We start from the raw sequence: 24585 nt of genomic DNA, 5'->3' as shown, positions 1-24585 counted from the left end.
TCCGCTTCCTCGATAGTGGGCGCCTCGTGGGGGGACTCTCTCCTCCTGCCATTGGCCGTGTGGCCACAGCAGAGCTGCGAGCAGGCCTCAAGACATTTCTCCAGCATCACTGCCTCCATGAAGCCTTCCCAGTACCTTCTGTCTCTGCACTGGCACCAACTGCAGCCCCTTGGACATCACACTGCAGTGTATTTATTTTCCTTTATCCTTCCAGATGGTGAGCTTCATGAGGGCAGGAACCTTCATTTGATTCTGTAGTGTGCCTTGCAGTGATCAGCACAGGGCCTGGTACCCTGACAGTGAATAAGCAGAGAAGCAGCCTGGAAGCTGAGATGGTCCTGGGGTGCACGGTGACCTGCCCAGACCCAGCACACGTACTTAGCAGTGCCAGTTTCTTAGGTCAGAGTGGTGGTTGGTGATCCCAAAGTATCATCAAGGCATCTCAGCTCCTGGACAGGGTGATGGCAGCACCAAGTCCTCAGTCACTTGTTCTGAGAGCAACCCAGCAGCTTTCTTCCCTCTCCATGCCAGGGCCAGCCTGAGCTGGCAAGGCAGCCCTTGGTTCAAAATCTGTCTCCATCCAGCTATTTCTGCTGCATGTAATTCAAGAGCACACCATTCTTTCTGGTTAAGCATTGTCCTTCTTAATGTGTGAACACTCCAGGAAGGGCCTTGCATCCAGCAAAATGCACAAAGAAGAGATCAGAGCAATGTCAGAGCTTCTTTGGCCTTCAATTTCTAGATCTGTTAAATGCACATGACACCAAGAGAATCGAAAGAACACAGAGAAAACAAACTGCTGATGCAGGGCTTGAATCCAAAGACAGACAAGGTCCTGTTCCACATCTGGTGCAGTCAGCCAATTCTTCAGAATCAACACCCAGGCAGACAGGTGTGGCCTTGAGGGAAGCTCTCCAGCCTGTGGCCCTTCTTTCCTCAGCACCAGCAGAGTCACTAGGATTTTCGGTCTGCACCTGTTCCCATGCAATTGGGTCCTGAACTGCTGTGGCCTGGTGATCACCACCTGGGTCTCCCTGAGGGCAGGCCCGATGCCCACATCCCATTCTCCAGCTCCTTGCACACCACACACAACCAGGACCCTGGAGGTCCCCATCTTGGCCTAATAACTGGATGGTGGAGGGTAGGGTTGAGGGTTGGCAGTCCCTGATCCGCACACGCACACCACCAGGGACTGAAGACGCACCCTCCTTGGGACCCAGCCCCAAGACAATGTGCACACTGGGAGGTGGCCGGTGGCGGACGGGGAGGACACCTACCTCGACACAGATCCTGTTCAATAAGTTTCATCTGCAGGTGGAATATCTGCTCCTGGAGTTTGCAGATGGCGTGTTTCGTTCTCTCGCGCCTTGTCACCATATAGCACAGATTTCTAACCTGAGAAAACAGAAGAGAGATTTTCCACCTTACTCACAGGCAGCTACCTCTGACCACCCAGTTCTTGGGGGGGGGGGGGGGCCCTGACCAATGCTCCAGGGGTGACGGCAGGGCCCAGGGCAGAAGCTCCGGCTGCCACCACTGTCAATTCCCAGATCCCAGAGTGCACCCCTCAGACCTGTGCTGCAGTTCAGATCCCAAGCACAGGGCCAGGCACAATGGGCAGGGGAGAACATCTGGAGGTGAGTGGTATCTCCTCCCTCCTCTCAGTCTTTCCTGGCAAATCAGCCACACTGCTGTCAAGGGCCTTTCAACACGGCCTCTCTCCCCTTTCAACACATGCCCCAAGGCTCATCAGGGACTCTCAGGGTCAAATGGTCATGGAACATGGAGCCAGGGAGTGCTCTGGCAGAAGCAGCCTTGAGCCTTGAGCAGTCAATCCCCAGCCTGCCTGTGCCCAGCTTGGTGACCCACGTCCACCTGCTGCATCACGAGCAAGCTCTCATGTCCACTCAGCCAGAGACAGAACTGCTCAGAGGGAAAGGCAGGGGCCTCCCGGCTCCATTAGGGCATAAGACCAGCTTGCTTAGCCCAGGGGACACGGGTCCTCCCTGCAGCTGGTCCAGAAGCACTGAAGGATGGGCCGTGCTGCTGCCTGCCCATCTGGCACCTTTTCTCAGTGTGCCATCCCTCAACGGCCTCTCTCTCGGTGAGCGTCACACTTCTGGAGCAAGACCAGGCCTCCCCCTCTCCTCGAGATACCTCCTGGGTCTGGGGTCATCTTCAGCTCAGCAAAGAGCCCCTGGCAGCAGGGACAGTCATCTTAAGAATTGTTGAACTTGAATCCTGGGTCCTACCAGGGTCTCAGCAGCTGAGGCTAGTACCTGTCTCCAGCCGGGATCCGTCTTCACGGCTAAGTTCAGTCTTCACATCCTTAAGCTGCCTGGGGGTGACCTCTGGGTTCTAGAATCCCCGCATCTTAGTGTGAGTGCTGTTTCCCCTGGCCCGGACCTTTCTGCTGGGTGTGGGCATCTTCCTCTCCTTCCTGAGTCTAGTTGCAAGGGAGATCCCAGAATAATGCCTGGTTCAGTCTCAGACTCTGCATGGACCCTTGGCAGCCCTCCACACTGGCGGGGCTTCTGCCCAGCCCAGCCCAGGAAGATCAAGCCATGGTTCCACCCACCTTAAGCAGCAGAGCTGTTCGCCCCTCTGGCCAGCACCTCCCCAAGGGACAGCCCTGGCCTGTAGCCACCTGGCCCCAGTCTGGCCTCCATGCTCAGGCCTCCTGGCAAGGCCTAACCTTCTCAGGACCTCCATCCAGGCGGTCCAGCCACCTCCCTGTGGCCTGTGGCTCTGTGGCTGGGGCTGGGCTGGGTCCTCAGCTCAGCAGGGAGCAATGCTCCTTTCCTTCTCAAGGCTCGACACCCAGAAGGGCCGAGAGATGCTGACCAAGTATGGACAGGATCAGGCACCTCTGACCCAGACTTGGGGGTAGTGAGGAAGGTTTCTTGGATAAAGAGGCAGTTAGGCCCAGCAGGAGGTGACCATCTCACAGAGGGAGAGGAATAGGCTGGGGACCAGGGATCCGGAGTACCGGCCAGCAGGAGAGAAAGAGAATACTAGAGAGGAAGAAAATACTAGAACCTGTACTACTGATATTTATTTTTGTTTCTGATCCTATCAGAAATTCTGATTTCACATATTTTACAAAATACAGTGGTAACCTAAGAGTCTCCCCCTGAGTACCTCTTTGTTGCTCAGATGTGGCCCTCTCTCTCTCTAACTGAGCCATCTCGACAGATGAACTCGCTGCCCTCCCCCCTACGTGGGACCCAACCCCAGGGGTGTAAATCTCCCTGGCAACGCAGAGTATGACTCCCGGGGATGAATGTGGACCCGGCATCGTGGGACTGAGAGTATCTTCTTGACCAGAAGGGGGATGCAAAATGAGACGAAATAGTTTCAGTGGCTGAGAGATTCCAAATGGAGTCGAGAGGTCACTCTGGTGGACATTCTTATGAACTATATAGATAACACTTCTTAGGCTTTAATGTATTGGAATAGCTAGAAGTAAATACCTGAAACTACCAAACTCCAACCCAGCAGTCTGGACTCCTGAAGACAATTATATAATAATGTAGATTACAAGGGGTGACGGTGTGATTGTGAAGACCTTGTGGATCACACCCCCTTTATCTAGTGTATGGATGAGTGGAGGAATGGAGATGAAAACTAAAGGACAAACAGGGTGGGATAGGGGGATGATTTGAGTGTTCTTTTTTCACTTTTATTTTTTATTCTTGTTCTGGTTCTTTCTGATGTAAGGAAAATGTTCAGAGATAGATTGTGGTGATGAACGCATAACTATGTTATCATACTGTGGACAGTGGATTGTATACCATGGATGAGTGTATGGTGTGTGAATGTATTTCAATAAAACTGAATTTAAAAAAAAAAAAAGAAAAAAAATACAGTGGTAAGTATGAATGAGAAATTAAATATAACATATATTAGAAATAAATGCTCAATCTCTTTTTTTTTAATGATAAGGGTATTACTACACAATCAGTACTATCTGGAGTATCTGGAGATTCCCACCATAGGAGACAGGAGTGTTTCCTCTCCTGAGAATCCCAGTGACGCCGGTATTCTTTGGTGGCACACACTGGTCACACCATGACCCCCTGTTCCCACTCCACCCCGGACTCATCAATTACTTTTCTAATCTCTTCTGAGATTTAGAGCAACGTATCTGTATCTTACTGAATGTTGTAGACTTCCTTTACAATGATGGTGTTTGGGGACAAAGTACTGATACCGCTTTAGAGGATCACCCAAGGCTTAACAGGCTCCTTACAATGCCATTATTGCTTTTTCTGGTTATAAAGACAGAACATTCTCATTAAAAAAAATCAGTCAGCACACAAATAAATCAAGCAGAAAAGTCCCCAATAACTAGGGCAAGGATTGGCAACTGGTTTTACATTTTGATGAAGCTATTTTGATATCAATGAGTTTTGCAGAGAGTACCTGGATGTGGAGCTAAGAAAGAAGCAGGAGGACTCGTAGGTGGCGGCCTGAGCTAGCACAGGCCAATGTTGGGGCATTCATGGAAACTGAGAAAGTTGTGGGCGGAGCAGGTTTGGACCTGTTGGAGCATTGAGCAAGAAATGCCTGGCAAGCTTCTGAGGAGACTTGCAGATCAGGAGCTCAGGAGGGAGGTGTGGGCTGGAGGCAGCCGCCTGACAGGGAGCAGATCTGCAGAGAATGCCTCAGATGGCAGACCCCAGGGCCTCCAGCTTTTAGCTCTCGGGCTGAGCAGGCCAATGATTACTTGGGCCAAGGAGCAGCCAGACCGGAAGAAGCCAAACTAGGATGTTAAAAGGGGTGGAGACAGGGGGATCTAATCAGAGAATCCACAGGAAAAGTATCTCAAGACCAAGGGAATGTCTAACTGTGGCAACCAATGCTGAGAGGGGCAGGGAAGAGGATGGAGAAGTGGCTGCTAGGATTAGGGAGGTGGAAGCTGTTGGTGGCCCTGGTGAAGGCTCCAGAATCTGGTAGTGGCAGGAGCCCAGCCAGAGTGGAAAGCAAGGAGTAAAAGCTCTGAAGGGTGACCAGGAAGGAGAGATGAGGCTGGAGATGGAGAAACCCACTATTTTAGGTAGATGGGGAGGTGGGGATTTGCTTTTGAAAGTGTGAAGAGAGTTAAAGAGATGTAATGTTGGTGGAAAAGGTTCTGGAGAGGGGGAGGAGACGAACAAAGGATGAGAGATTCCTATGCTGAGGGGTATGGGCTCAGGAGGGTGGGCTGGAAAGAGACCCTTGGAAGGTAAGTGGAGGAAGAAGGAGGGGAGGGCAGAGAATGGATACGTTAGGGTCTATTGCCAAGAAATCGGAAGGCTCAGGTCTGAAGCCTCCATTTTTCCTGAGGAACAAGAGGGAAGGTTGTCTGCTAAGAGTGGTGCGCCTTGAGAGAAGTGGAGCAGGGGTGGAGACAGACAGTGGGTTGGGAAAGCCCAGAATGGTGTCTGGGTTGCAGGGTTGTATCCTGCCAAAGCTAGCTGGCAGATAACGCAGGGACACCTTCCTGCTCACTGAGATGGTGTCTGTCCTGGTGGGCTTGATGGCCCCCATGAGACAGTGGTTCTCTGTCAGCTTCTCTGTCAGGGGGTGGGAGTGAGGAAACAGGAAGACAGGGAAGGGCAGCAGGCCTGGGGAGACAGGTGCGCAGGGAGAACAGAAGGCCGGGGTGGAGAAGTGGGATTTGGGTTAATGATCCGGGAGTGGCAGTTCCAGGAGGTGACTGGCTTCCATCAGAGTGGGGGCACTAATGGGATGAAAAATTCCTAAAGGTGGGAGGCATGGGAGCCAAGAAGCCTGGGGTCTGGAGACTGAGGCTGCCCATGTCATGTGAGGGTCCAAGAGGACCCAACCAGGGCACCGAGGACAGTCAATGAGCTATGGCCAAGTTCCAAGGAGGCAGGTGACAAGGGGGGGGGGCGGGGACCCACCTCCCTGCTGAGCCTCCTCTCCTGGAGAGAGCTGGCGGAAGTGAGGCCATGGGGAGGTGTGACACGTCCACCTAGGGCGTGTGTGTCTCAGAGCTGTCCCCACCCTGCTGGCTCCTCCTCAGGCCAGGGGTCAGGCTGGCGAGTAACCTCCTGATAACCAGATCCAGAGCCGTGGGGCAGCAAGGCCCTGTGCAGCCCGCGGTTGCTAGGGGACACCAGGTGGTGTTCGCCGGGCTGATCGTCAGGCTGATGGTCAGTGCTGTAATTTTTTTGTCAGCCGTGAATAACTCTGGGAGGCTGCAGTGGCTGTGCCTTCCCGAGCTGCTTGCCAGGGCCAAGGCCTATGGCTGAATTCTTAAGAAAGCAAATTTTCTGGGCCAACCATAAAATGGAATTTCACACTGGTGGCAGCAGCCTGGCCCCCAGCTTCTGCTTCTCTCCATGCACCCCCTGCCGGGTCTTGGAGGGCAAATGACCAGTCAGGGAGGCCACCCTTGCTTCCTAGGCTCTGGCAGGGAGTCTGACCCTTAGGTCCTCCGTGCAGCCCACCCTCAGAGCCCCAGGCTTTGCCTCCCTGCCAGACAGCCTGTGGGGCCAGGACCATAGCAACAACTGTGGCTGACAACGGAGGACACTATGCTAAGTGCTGCCCCCCGCCCCACCCCCATCTTCACTGCCACCAACGTCAATACCATCCTTAGGCCCTAAGAGACAAGCAAACGGAAACCCAGACACGTGGAAACAAACACAGAAGGCACAGAGCTGGATGCAAACCCAGGCTACTCAAGGCCTCAGTCTTAACCCCTATGCCACGCCTCCCTGATGGATCCGTGCCCAAGCTGGCCTGGTGCCCAGGCACAGGCTGGACACTCTTGCCCGTTGGCACTGGGCCGTGGTCAGGGACCAGGCCTGGCCAGGCCACCAACAGCCATGGGTCTTTGCAGAAAGCCTCCCTGCAAGCATAGTTCTCGGCCCTGTTCACTCACTCAGTCACCAGCGCGTGGCCGTGAAAAGCCCTGAGGCCGGGAACATGGGAGGGGATGAACCTGGCACATTGCTCTTGGACTCCCTTCCTCTCCCCAGCCCTGCCCAGGCTGCTGATTGCCTTGGCCCTGCTCTCAGCTGGTGCCCACCAGCCCCGTGTCCTCCTAGATCCCGCCAAGCTGGTGTCTCCCAGCCTGGCTCAGTGGCTGTTGGGGAAGCAGCATTTTTGACAGGGCCCTCCCAAGTCCTAAGAAGCTGCACAAACTTCAAAGTCTGCCCTGCTTCCTCTTGCTGGAGGAAGAGTGGACTGGCTCTCAGCTGACTTTGGAGGGCTCTATCCTCCCACGAGAGGGGTTTGTGTGGCAGCTGTTTGCCCTGGAACCCTAGAGCCTGTCCTAGCAGGCTTGCTGGCACCCCAGGCCCTGCCAATGCCAGCCCCTGACTCCACCTGAACCAGCTGACACTGGGGTCAGGGTGGGGGGAGACTGGCGGGGTGATAACAAGAATGCTCTCACCCAGGAAATTTGCAGAATAGAGAACAAGCCAGCATCTCTCTTCCTGACAACTCCCCCTCATCAAGTCTGAATTCAAGCTCAAGCCCTAGGAAACATGAGTTCCCCTAAGGCTTCCAGTTACTTCATCTCTCTGAGCCCGTTTCTCCATCTGCATTTGGTGTCATTTCCCCTGCCTCTCCCTTCTGACCCAGAATGTCAGTGCCGGCTGCCACTCAGTAAGCTCCCCACCCAGGCCAATCAGGGTCCTCTCCCTTGACCAGGCCCCAGGCCAGATGTGTGGGGTGAAGGGGGGAAGCACCTTCCACATTCAGTTTCCATCTCATGTTTCCCCTGAAACCCAGTACATTACAACACTTGCCAAGTTGCTCTACCCATTTTACAGACTTACCAATGGAGATACAGATAATAAAAGCAGCTGCCTAAGGTCACACAAAGCCCCCTTGATGCTTCCACCCAGGACTATTTCCTAGAATGGTCCAGGGAGAGGGTGGGTGTGTGTCTGTGCACCTGAGGGACACTGCAACATGTCCAATCCCACCAGAGAGGAGGAGAGGCCAGAGCCGCCCCTGGGGTTCAGAGGACTGGACCAAGGACCCAGGACATCCACCCCATCTGTGGGTTGCCCCAACCTGGGGTGAGGGGGAATGGGTGGGTACTCCACCAGTTGGAGCTAGCTGGTGGGTACCAAAAAAGCCAAGTTCAAGGATATATCCTAATGAAGACAGGCCTTCCTTCCCCTTCCTTCCAGGAGAGCTGGAGAAGTTGGAAGTTTGGGGGCCCCCCCATGCTCAAGGAGAGTCACTTCTCATCACCCCCACCCTGCACGGCTCAGCCTGAAACCCTGGCACCTGTACCGTCCTCATCTCACTCAGTCCCAAAGTCACCACCTTGTGCCAAGTCACTATCATCTCTCTCCCAGCACACAGCTGGGGAGTTTTAGCCAACCAATCCACTCTGGACCCTGTGTTTCCTCCACCAGAGGAGTGCTTGAAAGTTCCAGCCACATCAGACCATCCCGTTAAAACACTTCTGCAGCTTTGTGATCTACCCACCACGGGTCCCTGCAGCCTCGCCCTTCCTACTCTGCACAGGCCACTGCTGGTCCCCAAGACCACTCCCAAACCTCTGTGCTCTGCCCATGCCACTCCCTCTGTCCAGCCCCTGCAGGAGCCTCAGGCACACCCACGTGCCCAGCCCTGGCCCTGCCCGGCGCATGCCTGTTTGGCTGACTTTAGCAATCCTTGCTCGTGAAGCCTTAGGCTCTCGGCACAGGTAAGGGAGACAACGTGGCGGCTGGGAATCAGAGGTCTGGGTCCTTGGCCCAACTCTGGTGCTTCTCAACCTCTTGACCCTGGCAGAGCCCCACCCTTCACCAGGATGGCAAAAGTACTGCGACAAGAGGGACTCAGAGACTCAATGAGCTGGATCCTTCCCGGATGCACCAAGTATCAGTGTCTCCCTCACTCCTTGGCTAGCCACTGAGGCCCACAGCCCAAGTCCGACTGAGCCATGGCTGTCCCAGGACAGTGAGTGAGGAACAGAAGCAGCTTCTCCATGGCCCACAGGGTGGGTGGCAGGCAGCAGGGTACTCACCCTCTCCAAGTCCTGCCGCAGGTGGGTGAAGAGCTTGAGGCGGCGGTAGAGCACATCCTGCTCCTGCTGGGCCAGGTTGTCCACCTCATCAGTCTTGGGGGTCAGCAGAGGCTGGTTGGCATTGGCTTTCCTCTTCAGCTTCCAGTACTGGTAGATGAAGTCAACCAGCGTCTCTGCCAAGTCCAGCCGCTCGGCCACCTCGGCCGGCTCCACCAGCTCGTAGAAGTCTTCTTCCAGCTGTTGGAGCCGCTGTTTGCGAAGGGTCACCTTCTCCAGGTCCTCGCCAGCCGAGCTGGGCTCCACAGGCTCGGATATGGGCTCCCCCCGCAGGCCCCCATCACTGTGCTCCTGGCAGAAGGACTTGAACTTGACCTCGTCATTGTCGGCTAATATAGTCCGCATTTCCAGGCCATGGTCAAAGGCGCACGTGACATGGAACGCGGTGACACAGGAGGGCATGGAGCACTGAAGGGAGAGGAAAGGCAGCGTCAGGCTCGACCCAGGGGCACAAAGGGGTCCCTGGTGGGAGGGAAGCAGCATGTGGGGCTTCCTGCAGTGTTCCACTAGTCCCCAAGATGCTGGGGGTCCTCAAATATAATGGGACAGGCTCCCCACATCCTGTGGGGTATGGAGGGAGCTGTGTCAGACAGGAAGGGGGGAGTCCTAGAGGACCTGGGGTTCAGCACCAGGGACCCTGGGGAAATCAACAACCTGAAGATGATTGGGCAACCCCTCAGAAAACGAGAATTTTGGGGCAAAATGACTTCAGGATCAGAAGGCATCAAAAGAAAGAGCTAATAATAGCTGGTAAATTCGTGTATCGGGGGGGGGTATGTTGGAGATCTATGCAGTGCTTTTGTATTATCTTCACAACTTACCTGTAAGTTTGAGGTTATTTCAAAATAAAAAGTTAAAAAAAGAGAGAGGGGCCGAAGATGGGTCACTGCCCTCTACTCCTATGATGATCTGGGTGGGGACCACTGTCCTGCCTCTGTCCTCTGGGAGGAGGGGCTGCACATGGCCCCCTTAGCTGCTAACGCTTCAGTAAGAATCCACTCCCACTATTAGTGACCATCTGTACTGTGCTTGTAAGCCACTTTAAAGGTCTTACAAATGGGTGGAGACACATCTAGCATTTGCAATGACAACTCTGTTTCTTGAGAGATGAGGGGGAAGAGGATGACACCCCCCACCCCCCACCCCCAGAGATAAGGGAAAGAAAGGATGACAACCCCCCTAATCCATAGACCAGAAGCATCAGCATCACCGGGGAAGTTGTTAGAAATGCAAATTCTCAGGCTCCACCCCAGAACTACTGAATCAGAACCTGAGGGTAGAGGGATGGATGGGCAGGGCTTGGGGCCCAGCAGTCTGGTTTAACAACCGCTGCTGTAGACAGACTAGTGTAGCCAGGCCCTGTGCTGGGTGGGACCTGTAGCTTAGCTGAAGGAAAAATTTGATTCCTACCCCTCCCAGGTCAGCCTTGATGTCAGAAGTGAGGTCAGCGTACTCATCAAGTCCAAAGACATTTACTCTTGGGGAAAGCTGGAGTTCTCCGTATTGCAATCGGGTGGTGAGCCTTGGCTCCCCAGATCTGTCCCCTGTTGCTGGAGGAACTGGGGACGGAGGCATCTCCTCCCTGACCACGGTAGGGTTCCGACTCGGGTCCCTGTCCCATCAGGGGCTCTGTCTGTAGCAACATCGGGTTGAGTGGAGGGCAGTGGCAGCTGCCTGTTTTCCAGGCAGCCCCAGGTGGGCCCTCTCTGCTGCTGGCTCCTGCATGGGCTTCTGGGCAGCAGGGGGTGGAGCTGGCCATGTACCTGGATGCAGGTGCCTGTGCACTCCTTGCACAGGCTGCAGGACAAAGCCCAGCGGCTGGCTGGGATATGTGAGATCTTGGTGATGGGCTCCATCTTCTCAGGGCAGCCGATGCTGACCTGGGCAGGACATAAAGAGCTCCATCAGGTATCCTCATCCTTGACCTGCCTCCAGGGATCACCGAAGGGCAGGGCTGTCTGCTAAAAGCAGGCAGTGGACAGAGAGGGCAGTGGGAGAGCCTTCCTAACTCCAAACAAGCATGGACCCAAGGCCCAAGGCCCAAGGCCCTCCCTCCTCCATGCTCAAAGCTGACCATTTGGGTGAGAGTGTCAGTGTGTTCATCAGTGACCGTTTTGTATGACATGTAAACAATCTGTGAATGTGTGAGAAAGGGGGCACATGGTGTGTGTAATTGTCTGGATGTGTGTGTGTGTTTGTAGCTTGTGTGGGCCTTGTGGTAGAAGTGCATGTGTGTGTGCATGTGCATGTGTGTGCGTGTGTGCGTGCCTAAGTGCATGCAAGCACCCCCCCACCCCTACCCCATACCTCAGGCCTTTGTTAACAGCATCTTCCAAGTTCTTATTACAACTTTATTTGTTTTATTTATTTTTCTGGCCACCAGAAAAAGGCCTCATGGCAGGATCTCCTCTTAAGGGGCTTCCAGGGCTCTCCTGGCCAATGGGGGTGTGCCTTTGTTCACCTCTCCTGTCCCTCCTTTGGGGACAGGCCATCCTATAATAACCCTGCCCATGTCTTGCGGGCCCAGACCATCCCTCCGCCAGAGGCAGGGCTCAATCGCTTTCCCAGTGTTCATGCCCAAAGTAGAAGGATGGTCCTATCTTCTCTGACCTCTGTCGAGACCTTAGACCTACTAACTCAATCCTCCAGCCACCCATAAACCCCCTTTCCCATGGAAACTACCATCTGATTCTGCCCAAGTGCACAGGCAAAGTCCCTGTGGGGTGCAGCCTGAGCTCTGCTCAGGTCTGTCCCCTGAGATTCCCCTGTTGTAATGTGGACCTCTCAACCCTGTATCCCTGTGCTCCGCTGCTCATCTGCCAGGACCAAGACTAGGGTTCCCCATTTTAACGTGGGCCCCCTTTGGCCTTCCACCCATTTTTCATAGTGTTCTACCTGGGCCTGCAGACCCACATCCCCATGGGGGATGTTCCCTGGGGGCACCCCACCCCTACATCTGCTCACCTCAGGAATCCACAGGGCACAGCTGACATGCACCCACTTGGTCCCACTTCTGGTGGGCTTCAGGGCTCCTCCTCGCTTGGGGCAGAGCAAGCACTTTGGCTGGACACCCAGGGCGCAGGTCCGGCACAGCCAGCTGCCTGTGGGCACCTTGAGGATCCCATAGCATGCCTGGAGAAAGTGGGGTGGTCTGGGGTCAGAGGCGCTGGCCAGTCCACAACCCCAGCCCTAAGCTACATTGCTATGCAGCCTCTGCCAAGGAGACCTCCCGAGGGGCTGTAATACAAGGGATCCCAGGAAGCTATCTGCCTGCAAAGTGTGCCTGAAATTTCACCACTCAGGGTCGTCTTCTGTGTTTCGCTCAGGTCTGCCTCCTGCTGGGAGGAGTCACTTTAAGTCAGGGCTAGAGTGGCTTTCCCAGAGAGGGGACCCCTGGGTCCCAGTTCGGTCTTCTGCAAACAAGGCCCCAAAATGCCCAAGACCTAGGATCTTGGGGCCAGAATCAAGAGGGAGACCTAGCTGGGCGACACCATGCTTACGAGGCCAATGATGTTAACAAACACTTAGAACCCTGCCTATACGGTTCCCAGCAAATAACTCATAGTAACTTACTTAATCCTCACAACTCACACTTTTATTTGTAGTTGAAACAGAAGCCCAGAGAGGTTAAGAAACTTGCCCAAAGTCAAACAGCTTGTGAAGGGCAGACCCACGGTTTGAAGCCAGGCAGCCACTACACTGACTTCCTCTGCAGGTACAGGACAGGGGGCAGCAAAGGAGGAGGCTGATCGGTGGCGAGGGTCTGAGGGAAGCCAACAAGGAAGAAGATACAAGACCACCCAATAAGCCTACTCAAGTCTGGCTGGCAGGGGCCTCGGGTGTCCCTGGCACCACAGGACACCTGTGCCATTCTCTCTCTCCCCCTCCACCCTCCTTAACAGGGGCTTTGCCCACGGGCTTCTCTGCTCCCGTATCGCCTGGGCAGAGAGGAGGCCTGCCTGGGCCGTGAGTGTGAACACAACATGGATGAGGGAGACTGGGGGAGGGAGCTCACCTGGTGCACACAGACATTGCACTTGTCACAGAAGACCATCTCGTTGCCATCCTCGCCCTCAGGAGAGCGGCACACGTCACAGACCACATCCTCATCGTACTCGATGCCCAGCCCCTCCTGCGTCTCAATGGCCCGCGCCATATTCTGGTGGCACAGTGTCTCCAGCTCCTCCAGCACACGCTCTAACGTCAGCTCGTCCAGCTCTGGCCTCTCTGTAAGGAGGACACCGGGGGATGGTGTTAGGAGCCAGACTCCTTGGAGGTCTGAGAGGGACTGAGCTCCCAGGGCTACAGGAATTCTGAGCAGATGTATGGGAGGGTTTCATTCATCAGCTGTGTGACCTGGAAAAAGCATCCACCATCTCTGGGCATCAGCTCCACTGCCTGAAAACTGAATGGACAGAGCCATCCAATCTGAAAGACCCCTGCCCACTGTGGTGTTCTGACTTTGGACAGCCTGCCCGACCACACAGACAGGGGCACATGCAGATAACTGGCTGCATGGAAGCTTCCCAGGGATGTAGCCATCTCCATGAGAAATCAACTGCTTCCACTTTGGCTACATGGGGGGGAGGGAGGGAGCTCTGAAGGTAGCTGAACATGGCAGAGCTGGCTGTTCTGGGACATGTTAGTGGGCTCAGCCACAGGGCCCACAACTGACCCCAGGCCCATCTGTTACCGTAGATTCACTTCTGTGCCTACTTACTCTTCAACTAACAGTCATGCTTTACTACAATATTCTCAAGAACCCTGTAAATTACACCCCATCAATGCCCTCACTTGATAGCTGCAGAAACTGAGGCATGAAGACATTAAATAACTTCTCCAAACAGTAACTGAGTAGGGAAACCTCCCCACCCCTACCCTGAAGATCTGTGCAGAGCCAAAGGCCATAGTCTTGGCCACTGCTCTTCTGAAAGTGAGGGTGCTAGGGTTCGGAAAAAGACCTCCCTGCCCTCCCCATGCCTCCAATCCCATTCTCAGCCTGACGGGTCACCTACCCATCTCCTTGAGCTCCAGGTTGATGAGCTCCAGCCAGTAGGCGTCAATCTCATCCAGGTCATAGCGGCTGCCCCCGGGCCAATCAGGCTGGGAGCCCTCGCCAAGTTCAGAGCTGCTTGGGGACACCTGGGTAGGGGGGCCTTCCAGTGGTGGGAGGATCCTAGGAAATTAAGAAGGGGTATTGTGAGGGGATGGGCCCTCGGCTTGCCACCCTCCCTGGGTTGGGGGACTCCAGTGAGAACTCCTGCCCCTCACCAGCTGGCCTGCCCAGCTGAGGAGTTGGTAGACAGGAGTGAGGCTGCGGGACTTTGATGCCAAACTGTCATCCACCCCCACTCTCTTCCTATGCTCCTTCCTGCACATCTTGCCACCCTGCACAAGCTCAGATGACCATGGGTAAACGGACAGACAAAGAAGACCCAAAGAGCTCTAGGCAGATACACAGTCTTTGCTCACCCCATAAACTTCCATGCTGCCAGGAGCACATCTCCAGCAGGGGAGCTGGACCTGCCCTGACCAGGCCTGTAGGAGGCAACCCAGGTAGCATCCTGGGCAATGCCCTGTGCCAGCCACTTTGGGACCGGTAGGATAGGACAAGCTGGGCTCTAGGTCCTTCAGCACATCCCTCAGGGCTGGGGAGGGGCCAGGCATTGTCCTTACACTCTCACAAGCCCTGGACCCTCCTTCACTAACATTGAAAACCCCTGGCCTGGAGTGGAACTGCCGCCAGACCTCTTCTGAGGTGACGAGAGCCCTACTCACTGCATGGCTGCAGCCCAGACTTACAACCGCCACGACGGGCACAGCGCTGCCCACCCATCTTGCACTTCCCCAGATACAATGTTGTTACCCCCAAACTGGAGGCCTATACCCCTGGAAACAAAGATGTGCCTGCTCCAGTCCCAGGGTCACACCCCCAGCTGGGCCCTCCCTTGGGAACATGGCTCTGTCTCTGAGGCAGCTTGCAAGGACTCTGGCTGTAGGACATGGACTTTGGGCAAAACACTTTTCTGTGTCCCAGTGTCCGCATCCATTAAATGGGCTAATAATAATTAATACATGTAAATCTCCTAGAAAAGGCCTGGCACATAGTAAGCACTACATGTGTGAGTGTGTACTTTAAGACCTCTGGATTATCACTTTACTCCTTCTGAAATGGAATATCAAGTCTTTTTGCCTTGGAAGGTGTTCCCTCTCAGCTCAGCTGGGTGCTGCCCTCAGTTCCTGATGCCAGTTCAAAATGCTAGCTCCCCCCACCCATTGCCACGGTTATTGCTGCGGAGCCTGGTCTCCACCTCGCAGGCCGCACCAGGGCTGAGAGGCCCCTCACTTGCCCCAGAGGCCTCCTGGGGGTCGAGGGCAGGGCTGCCAGGGGCTGTGACTCAGCTGCAGGCTGGGGAGGGGAGGGCAGGCCGCTGGAGGGCACAGAGGCAGGGTGTGGCTGTGGGGAGGGCTCTGGGGCTCCAGGAAATGCTTTGGGTGTCGGCAAGAGGGGCAGGAAGGATGGAGGAGACCAGGAGGCAGAGGCCCAAGCAGGGAGGGGAGCTGGGCCTCCCGACCTGGAGGGAGGCCCAGATGAGCAGGAAGAAAGGGAAAGGGTTTGGCATCACCTTTGACCACACAGGGCCAGATAAAGGAAGGCCTGAGGCAGTGATGTACTGCCACTCTCCACTCCAGAGGTGATTCCAAAAAGGAGCACTACTAATTGTGACTTTCTCCATTAGGCAGTTATTTGAAATAACACATCCTTTTAAAAACCCCGTCCCTGATTTTGGGGTGACCCTACTTTGTACCCCAAGCATGTGCTTAGTCTGGCTTTTCGGACAATGCTCCTCACCTGCTGGCCAAGTTGTCTGCCACCTGGCCAGGCTCTAGGGACTAAGTTCACCGTCCTCTCTCTGGGGAGCTGGGGCTGTGGGCTCACAGCAGAAAACACATTTCCTGTGCTCCTGGGGGCTCTCTTCAACTGCTTCCCCCTTCTGGTTCTGGCTCTGGAGGAAGCTCTCCCACCTGGTGGACTGAGATGGCCCTCGGCCAAGGCCTCCCTGGCAGCTGAGGCCAGCAGGAGTGAGGCCAGCTGGGTGGAAGTGGACAGCTGGGCTGAGATCCGGCAGAGGAGGTTTCTACCCCAAAAGACCAGACATAAGCCTTGCCCCGGACTGAGCCTATGGGCCACAATGAGGGGACAGAGCAGCCCCTTGCTCATTGTTTGTGGTGGGGAAACAGATTCTTACCATCCAGAGGGTGTTCACACCATGAACCATGAGTTGGACAGTCATGCCCAATGGCCTGGGAGGACCGGGCACAGAGGGAAGGAGGGATAGAGGGACACCAAGGCAGTGACTGGAGGAGGGCAGTCGGAGCCAGCAGGGGACAAGGCTTGCTTTCGCTGGGCCTCACGGCGACATGCAGGGCTCCTTCCCATGGCCTCTCACTTCCTGGCCCACTAGGTGCTGACGGTCATGCAGGGAATTCCCCAGAATTTCCCAACTTCCTCATACATAAAATGGGGACAGTAACATGTACTTTATAGGGCTAATATGATACTTATATGTAACAGGCTCAGTGCAGCAAGTGCCTGGGAACAGAGCTCCTGTAACAATTATAACCATGGTGACTGCCGTGCTGGTGTCCCAGTGAGGGCCATGAAATGGGAGGCATCCAGGAAGATGGAGGGGCTGGGCTGGAGGGAGATGGGAGAGAAGGGTAGGGAGAGCTGTCCGAGAGAGCACCCTCCCCACCCCGAGTCTATACTCTCTGAAAAGAGCACAGACAGGCTGGGAGCGCCAGGCTTGTGTCGGCTTAGTGCAGCCATGCATATGCTGGGAATGCACCTAGCAAAGCCAAAGCTGTCTGAACACGTGCTCTTCCCTTGATGTCAACAGATAAAGCATCGCACAGGCAGACTGAAGCCAAGCTACTAGTGTGGGAGCATCTGCAATTAATTACCCAGGCAGGCGGAGGTTTCCGGAACCACCTGACATTGACATCAAGGAGAGAGGACAGATTACTGGCCCAAGCCTGATCAGGAATCACCTCTCTGGCCAGCTGGTGGCCTGCCCCTCTCTCACTACCTTGGGCCTTGGCATGTGCCAGGCACTGTGGCAACTACCTGGCATGAATATTCTCATTTAATCCTCAGAACCACACTGCCAGGCAGGTGCTGCTTTTATCCCCATTTTACAGATGAGGAAACAGGCTCATAGAGGATCAAGTAGCAGCACTTCATTCTGCAGAGATGAGAATATGAATCTGATCAGGAGGCTATACACGTTTCTGGCTCCGAGCAGGGGATGTGAATAGATTTATTCTTCAAATCCCACACATACTCCCCTGATTCTCAAAGGGTCCCAGACAAGGGTTGGTAGGCATTCGGCCCTCAGGAATGGATGGCAGGAAACAGTGGAAGACTGATGTCCCCCAATGTCTAATTTCCTCATAGCACCTGAGCAGGGCTCAGGGTCTGCTTTGTGCCTGTGACCCCATGCCCAGCACAGGGCTGGGGCCAAGCTGGCACTCAGTGAGACAGTCGTGGGTGTGGCTGCCAGGAATGCAACAGTGCTGAAGTCAAGGAGGTGACAGCTGCAAGCTCTGCCCCAGGCCAGGTCTACACGGGCCTGGGTGAGTCAGGGGGCTGCCGAGGCTAGACCATCAATAACCCAAGTCACCCAGCCCAGGCCAGGTCACATGGCTGTCATATGTGGCCACCAGGCCCCTCTTCCCTAAGACAGGACTTGGAGGGAAAGTTTCCTAGGGGCAGAAAGAAGCCCTGGCTGAACTTCTGTAGCTGAAGGCACAGCCCATGGCCAGGTAGCCACTTCCTGACCAGTGCATCCAGCCACAGGTCTCTGTGCCCCACCAGACCACACTCCACAGCCAGGATGTGGCATCTCCCCTGACCTAGCCCTGGTAGGGGCCTGCTCAGAGGCCACTCACAGCAACTGCTTCCTGACCATCTACTGAGCACCAGACACTTGACTCTCCCTCGAAAAGTTTTATGAGAGCAAGGGTACCAGTACACACTAGTCTGGAGAGGTAACTGATAAGAACTGCTTGTGGGACCCAGTGTGGAACTCCATCAATCTAACCTATGGCCAGTTTTAACTGAGCACTTGCTGTGGGCCAAATCCTGTGCCGGGCACTTTCCAGGCATCGTTTCAATAACTCATCATGACAGTCGTAGGAAGTAGGTGGTGGCATTATCACTCCTGTGTCAGACAAGGAAACTGAGGTCCAGAGAGAGTCACACTGGGAGTGTCTGAATGTCAGTGACACAAGGCAGGATTTGAACCCAGGCAGTCTGGCTACAGGAGCCAAGCCAAGCTCTTAGCTGCAAAGGTAAACTGCCAGTGTTTCCGAACACAGTGGTTTATAGGATAAGAGAATCAAATCAGAATGGAGATGAACTGCAAGGGAAGCCCAGGACTGGGCAGTCCCCTTGCCCCTTGCTCTCCCTGTCCCTCCAGCACCCAGGCTGGGCCGCCCAGCTCACCTCACCACAGGCTCTGGAATGGCCTCTGCCCCGGCGGGCACCTGCACACCTTTCTCCCACTCCTGCCGCCAAGGGTCCGCCAGGATGTAGTAGTCATCTGGACTGAGCTGGTAGGAGTCTGGGATCTTCATGGCTGTGATCAGGTCTGTCCGGAAGACCTGTCAGGAACAACAGGGTGCAGTGGCAGGCTGCCCCAAGGGACTGCTGCCTCAGGGCCGTCCGCTCCCCAGGCCCAAGGGCAGGGAAAGACACAAACACAACAAAAGCAGGTGTTCTGTCAGTTCACTTGAAAAGCTAGAAAACAATACAAGGAAGGAGTATGCTACATAACACACCTTCTCTGAACCCAGCACAGAGCTTTGCACATAGCAGAGGGTCAATCAATGTGTTGAACTGAATGCATATGCGTTCTGACCTAGTAAAACACAGTTTGAGGGAAAGATGGGAGTAGAACCCAAGAGGGAGGGAGAAAGTCTTGCAGAGAAAAGCAAAATTTGAGGAAAAGACAGATGGTAGAAGGCTTCTGTGAATGCAATACTGCCATTAAGTGACTGTTTGGGGAGTTTTTCTGTTGTCCGTTTGCAACCACAAGCACAAGTGGAGGTATGAAAGAGCAGAGCAGAGCCCATGCCACAACCCCAGGAAAATGCAGGACCTTCTACAAATAGCTGAGGGATGGCTGGGCCTCCAAGGTCCCTCCAGAACAAGGATGCCAGGGGCTCTACTTTACCACCCTCTGTGTATTGGGATAGGAGGAAGATAAGGTTGTGTTCCTTCTGAATTGAGCCCATCCCAATACCTCCGAGCCAAGCCGTCAGTGTCTGCACCCCAAGATTTGGTTTTCCTCTGAGACCTTGCTCACTCAGGGGAAACTGCTCTTTCTAAAGTTCTGTTTGTTGCCCTCTACCTCTCCCCCAGAACAATCTCGAAATCCAGCCCCAGCCAGCACTGGCACCGCCTCCTGCCCAGCTGCCTGATCTGTGACAGCCCCCTGCCCCCAAAGAGCTACTGTCACAAGTTAAAGAACAATTCCTATCCCTGAGTTAAAAAAAAAAAACAGAATTCCAGGCCTCAAATAAGAACTCCAACCAACCCACATCAGCATCCACTGATGTGCCCCAGGCCTAATTCAGCTCACTCAGACTTCAAGAGGCTCAAGACAAGCGAATCAGTGGTAACTTCTGCCTGCTGGGGGCCAACTCACTGGTGGTGTGTGCTTCATTTGAATCTGAGGCCATAACAACAAGGGAAAAAAGGAAATGGGTGCACCGAGGGGGCTGAAAGCAGCATCTTGCAGAAATCTAATTACTGTCTGCATCTAACCAGAGAGGGCTCTGGCTTAAAAAAGGTCAAGCTTCTTGAAGACTCTATTTGCCAATATAATTTGATTGTTAAAACTAACACCCTAACATTTAATTAGGGAGCCAGTGTGAAAAAATTAAAATGAGATTACAATTAAATGCTAATTAAACAGAAGATGGAATGTGGCTAAGATTTCACAGCCCTGATCATTTGCATATCTTATTAGCAAGCAGTAAGACAGCTAATACTAGAATACAAACTCAGGCACTGGATGCTTTTGTGATGCCCTTCACAAAAAGTCCCCCTACCCTCCCATTTCTGGCCAGGGCCTTTCCACCTGAGGCCTCTGGAGATGCTGCCAAATCCAAGAGGGCTGGGGCTGGGTTACCTCCCTGCAAGCCCTTGCACAAGACCTGGCAGGGAGGAACAGAACCCCAAGCTAACTCAGACTGGGCTGCCTAACAATTCACTGCGTAACAGTTCTCTCACCCAGTCAAGCCAAAGGGTGTGAAACCTAAAGCCCTTTGTGCTCAGATGCCAACAGGAACCACCCACCTGGGATATCACAACATCCTGGCCTGGAAGTCAACCCTTCAGGAGCCCAGGGTCACTGTGTGCCCCTCTGAAGAGACACGGTGTTAGAAACCTCTTGCTGTGCCCTCATCAGGGCATGTGGCAGCTTAAATGTCACCTCCTCAGGGATTCCTTCCGTTTACCCTGACTCAGCGTGCCCAGTGCTCCAGCATGACAACATGCCAGCACGTTCCTTTGCTTCATTTTCTTCCCAGAGCTTACAAACTTCTGGAAATTATCTGAATTATTCACATTTGCTTGTTCCTTATCTGTCTTCCCATCCCTGTCCTGTTCTCTGCAATATTCTCAGGGACTGACTTGGCAACTGGCACATATTGGGTGCTCCATAAACAGTGGCTGAACAAATGAATAGATGAAGGAATGAAAGCTTGGGGAACTATCTGTTGACTCCCCCAGTGTCTGGTTGTGCTTTGTGAACACCTATTAACTAACTGGCCGAGACATCTGTGGATTCACCTGAAGGCCGAAATCTCCTACCACTTGGACCTGAATAGAGAGTCTTTGTGCAATAGGCAGTTTCTGGTCTGCAAGGCTCAAGCCCTAGAAACCAGTGCTCAGCCCAAGCTGGAGCAGAGAGCCCAGACTGCCAAGCCACATCCACTGGGGGAAGCTGGTCCTGACTTAGGAATGAGCCCACAGCAGGAAGCAACACCAGGCCTAGCTCCAGAGCCCCCTCATATTGCAGTCAGGGAGATTCAGGAGACAGAAAAGAGTGCGGTCTCCAGACAGTTCCCAGTTTCATCCTGGATCTCTCAGGAAGCAGGTGGCACCCTAGACACTACTGGGCCTTCCAGTTAGAGGAGTCATGGAAACACAGAGAGCAGTGAAATTATAACGATATCAGCTAACACTTAAGGAGAGCTATGTGCTGAGCACCAATCTGAGGGCTGTCCTTGAAGTAATTTAATATTAATCTGTGAGTAGTACCACCATCATCCCTATTTTAGAGTTGAGAAACCTGGGACTCAGATTAGTTAAATACACCACTCAAAGTCCTACATGTTGCAAGTGCCAAAGGAACCCAGGCCAACACAAGTACCTAGCCATCTAGCATTCCCCCCACCCCCACAGCCTCGCTACCACTTTTGGCCACGCACTCATTGGGATTTTCAGACTTTGCTCAATACCCCTGGGAGTTAAACTTGAAGCCAAGTAAGGTGGTTTCCCCAAGGGCTGGAATATGCAAATCTGACGGTGGCCTTTGCAGGTTCCAAGCCCTCCAGTGGCCCTCCACCAAAGTGGGATGAACTGCGCGCTCCTCCCTGAAGTCCTCCTGGCCCTGTGGCCACACAGAAGCACCTTGCAGTCTCCCTGGGTACATGTGCCTGGAACCCTCTTCTTCCTTGCCAAAGTGAGGCTGGCCCATTTCACCTTTAAGCCCTCCGTCCAGACCATCTCGGAACCCAGCCTGGGTTCCGTGCTTTGTCTGAATGCCCACGTCCCCCACATCCTGAAATCTCCTGGTTTCTCCACGTCTTCCCCATTAGAAGGTGAGTTCAGTGAGGTAGGACTGGGTCTGGCAGAGTTGGAGGCCAGCAGTGCACACAAGGCCTATCACGTGCTAGATGCTAACAAATGCTGAATACTGAAGATCTTTGCATGGATCCGCCACAAGCTGGGTAACCTTCCTTGGTTGACGGCCAAGGCCACAGCGGGCCGCGGATTGCGGCTTGGTACTCCCTATCTTCCAAAGGAGTCTCTGGACATTTATAGAAAACCTATCCAAGAACTTGGCAACCAACTATAACCTACACATCCTTTTGTTTTCAACTGCCAAAGGTTAGGCTTGGAAAAGGGCTCAATTATTCTCCTAAACCTCCTTTGAATTATTTATGAAAACTAAATAAAGAATGAAATGGACACTGATGAACTGGAGGTCTTGCCATGGCAAGAAAGTTGGGAGGTGGAAGAAAAGCAATGTTCTTAAGAGCGTGAATGTTTACTATTTTTCTCTCTTTTGGCAGAAACTGACAAATTGTCTTTAAAGGTCTGCTGCCTAGCAACCAAGTTCCTCCGAGCTGCTTGGGAGATGTTAAAACAATATGAAGAATGTTTAAAAGTCTAAAACTCTAATTTAATAACTAATCTGAGGGCCACGGGTGCCAACACCGTCCTAAAGGGGGCTGACTACCCTGCTCTGCCCAGAGGAAGGAATGCTGCTCCGGAAACGTATCACGTGGCCCTGCCCTCTGGTCCCTTTTCTCCAGCTCTCTGAGACTGGAGACCACAACCACTGAAAAATCTAGCTTTCTGCATCTAGTTCCCCAGGGAGAACTAAAAACAGGCTCTGTAAGAAAGTATCAGCAGAGCCTGAGTAACCTCCAAAAGCAAATAAATACAATAACAACAGACTTCAAATGTGTGCTGACCACATGGCCAGTGGGCACCACGCTAAGAGTTTTTATACATGAGCGCAAGATTGGTGGACGTTATTTCAACATTTCACCCTGGCACTTCATTCTCTGCTTCCTTTTCCTTGAGGAGTGAATTATCATATCAAAGTGTATTTCAGACCAAGACATGCCAACAGGAGGTTCAGTTACTTAAGGAAAGGCCCAGCACTTAACACAATTACAAAATACAATTATTTGTGGAATTATGTGTTTAATGTCCATCTCCTCTAATAACCAAGCTGCAAGACAGCAGAGAGTGCCACCATCCTGCTTCTCACTGTGCCTGCTGTGGACTGGCCTGAAGTACAATTAAATTCTGAATCGTCCTCTCCAGTCCTGGCAGGACAAATGGAGGCAGGCCCAAAGGAGTCTTCCAGGTGGACCTCAGGAGCTGGTCTCTGTTACTGTCCCAAATACAAGGAAAACAGCCTTGACCGGGACTGCCTCTTCTTGACCTCTGACCACATCCTGAGTCCCAGTGCAGAGCTACAAGTAACCCCTCCTTCATCCCCCAAGGAATCCTGGAGGGTCTGTCTTGAAAGAGCCAAGCTAAATTACTACCAGATACCTTCAAACCATAATTTTTTTTTCCTAAATCAATTGCTAAATGGAGCACCTTAAATCATAAGAAACAATGGTAGTGAAAAGTTATCTGTGCCTGTTGGCATGCAGGGTGCTGCCCCAAATGCTTTACCTACATCATCTCACTGTATTACCCCCTTTTTACAGAATTGGAGACTGAGGCTCTGAGAGGTTAAACCACTTTCTTGAGGTCTACCCTGTAGGAAACTCTGCACTGTCCTTTAACCATTGCAGTATTGCCTGCCAACCAGCCAGATTATTTCTTCTTTTTCCTGGGGTGGAACCTGATAAAGACTATCTCAGCCAACAGCAAACTTCCATAGTTAAAATTCAGTATAAAACACCAGAGGAGAGCTCTGGGAATAGCTACCCTTTGCCCAGTCATGTTTCAAGCTACATAAGGCTAAGCTGGTTAGATGCCTAAAAAAAAAAAATACTGAACAGCTCTTTCTCTTACTTTCACAAGGATAACAGCACTTCCTGCTCTTAAAGAGAATTTATTACGCACATTTCTTTTGCAAGACAAGTCCCAGAGGCCAGGAGGCCTTTCCAGCTGGCAGGAGCAGCAGTTTCGCCTCTATTGGAAGTGGATCCTGCCCCCCCACCCCAGAGGAAGGGAGTGAGTCTCAGAAAGCAGAAGCTGAGCCCAGCAGAAGGGCTCTTCCCCCACCCACTCGCCTCACAGGCTAGAGGGGAACTGCTGGTGGGCTGGAAACATGGCTCAAAACCACAAGGGCAAGCACAAATGGGGATTCTCCCGTTTTCTCTCTAAAGTTTGTGGGCATTTTACATTTTACTCCATCAAATGCCATCACTGTTTTAAAATACAAACATTCTACTTCAAATCTCTGGATAAGACCTCTGCTCCTCCAGAAGGCCTATGATTTATCCTGTGGTTCTGAGTGCCAATCCAGCCCCAATACAAACTGCCCACCCTGACCTTCACCCAGGGTAAAAGGGTCCCATTTTTAAAAATGTGGGGTCAGGTCGATGGGTGGCATCTTCACTTCCTGCCTTTTCTGGGGAGAGGGCTGTCCTTATGGACCTTCATGGACACTGGATCTGGGGGACAGCCCCTTTCAGGTGGTGGAGGCTGTTCACAGGGACTACCTTTCCCCAGGCCCGTCACCAGAGGGGCAGGGCTGGGC

General features: G+C 53.3%; 1 protein-coding gene across 12 annotated transcripts in view; it reads right to left on the bottom strand.

Annotated features, from left to right (window-relative positions):
- Nucleotides 1-24585, bottom strand: part of JADE2 (jade family PHD finger 2) — a 48970-nt gene that overhangs the window by 7043 nt on the left and 17342 nt on the right. For all 12 annotated transcript variants that reach the window (XM_037800692.1, XM_037800691.1, XM_037800684.1 and 9 more), the window contains 7 exons: nucleotides 18567-18724; nucleotides 14074-14234; nucleotides 13074-13285; nucleotides 12023-12190; nucleotides 10822-10938; nucleotides 9002-9466; nucleotides 1278-1395 (listed from right to left, as the gene is read on the bottom strand). In XM_037800692.1, coding sequence (XP_037656620.1) covers nucleotides 1278-1395; nucleotides 9002-9466; nucleotides 10822-10938; nucleotides 12023-12190; nucleotides 13074-13285; nucleotides 14074-14234; nucleotides 18567-18724 — 1399 coding nt within the window. The remainder of the gene's footprint in view (nucleotides 1-1277; nucleotides 1396-9001; nucleotides 9467-10821; nucleotides 10939-12022; nucleotides 12191-13073; nucleotides 13286-14073; nucleotides 14235-18566; nucleotides 18725-24585) is intronic.

The sequence above is a fragment of the Choloepus didactylus genome, chromosome 13, assembly GCF_015220235.1.
Source record: "Choloepus didactylus isolate mChoDid1 chromosome 13, mChoDid1.pri, whole genome shotgun sequence".
Lineage (NCBI taxonomy): Eukaryota > Metazoa > Chordata > Mammalia > Pilosa > Megalonychidae > Choloepus > Choloepus didactylus.
This window is presented reverse-complemented; position numbering and strand designations above follow the sequence as displayed.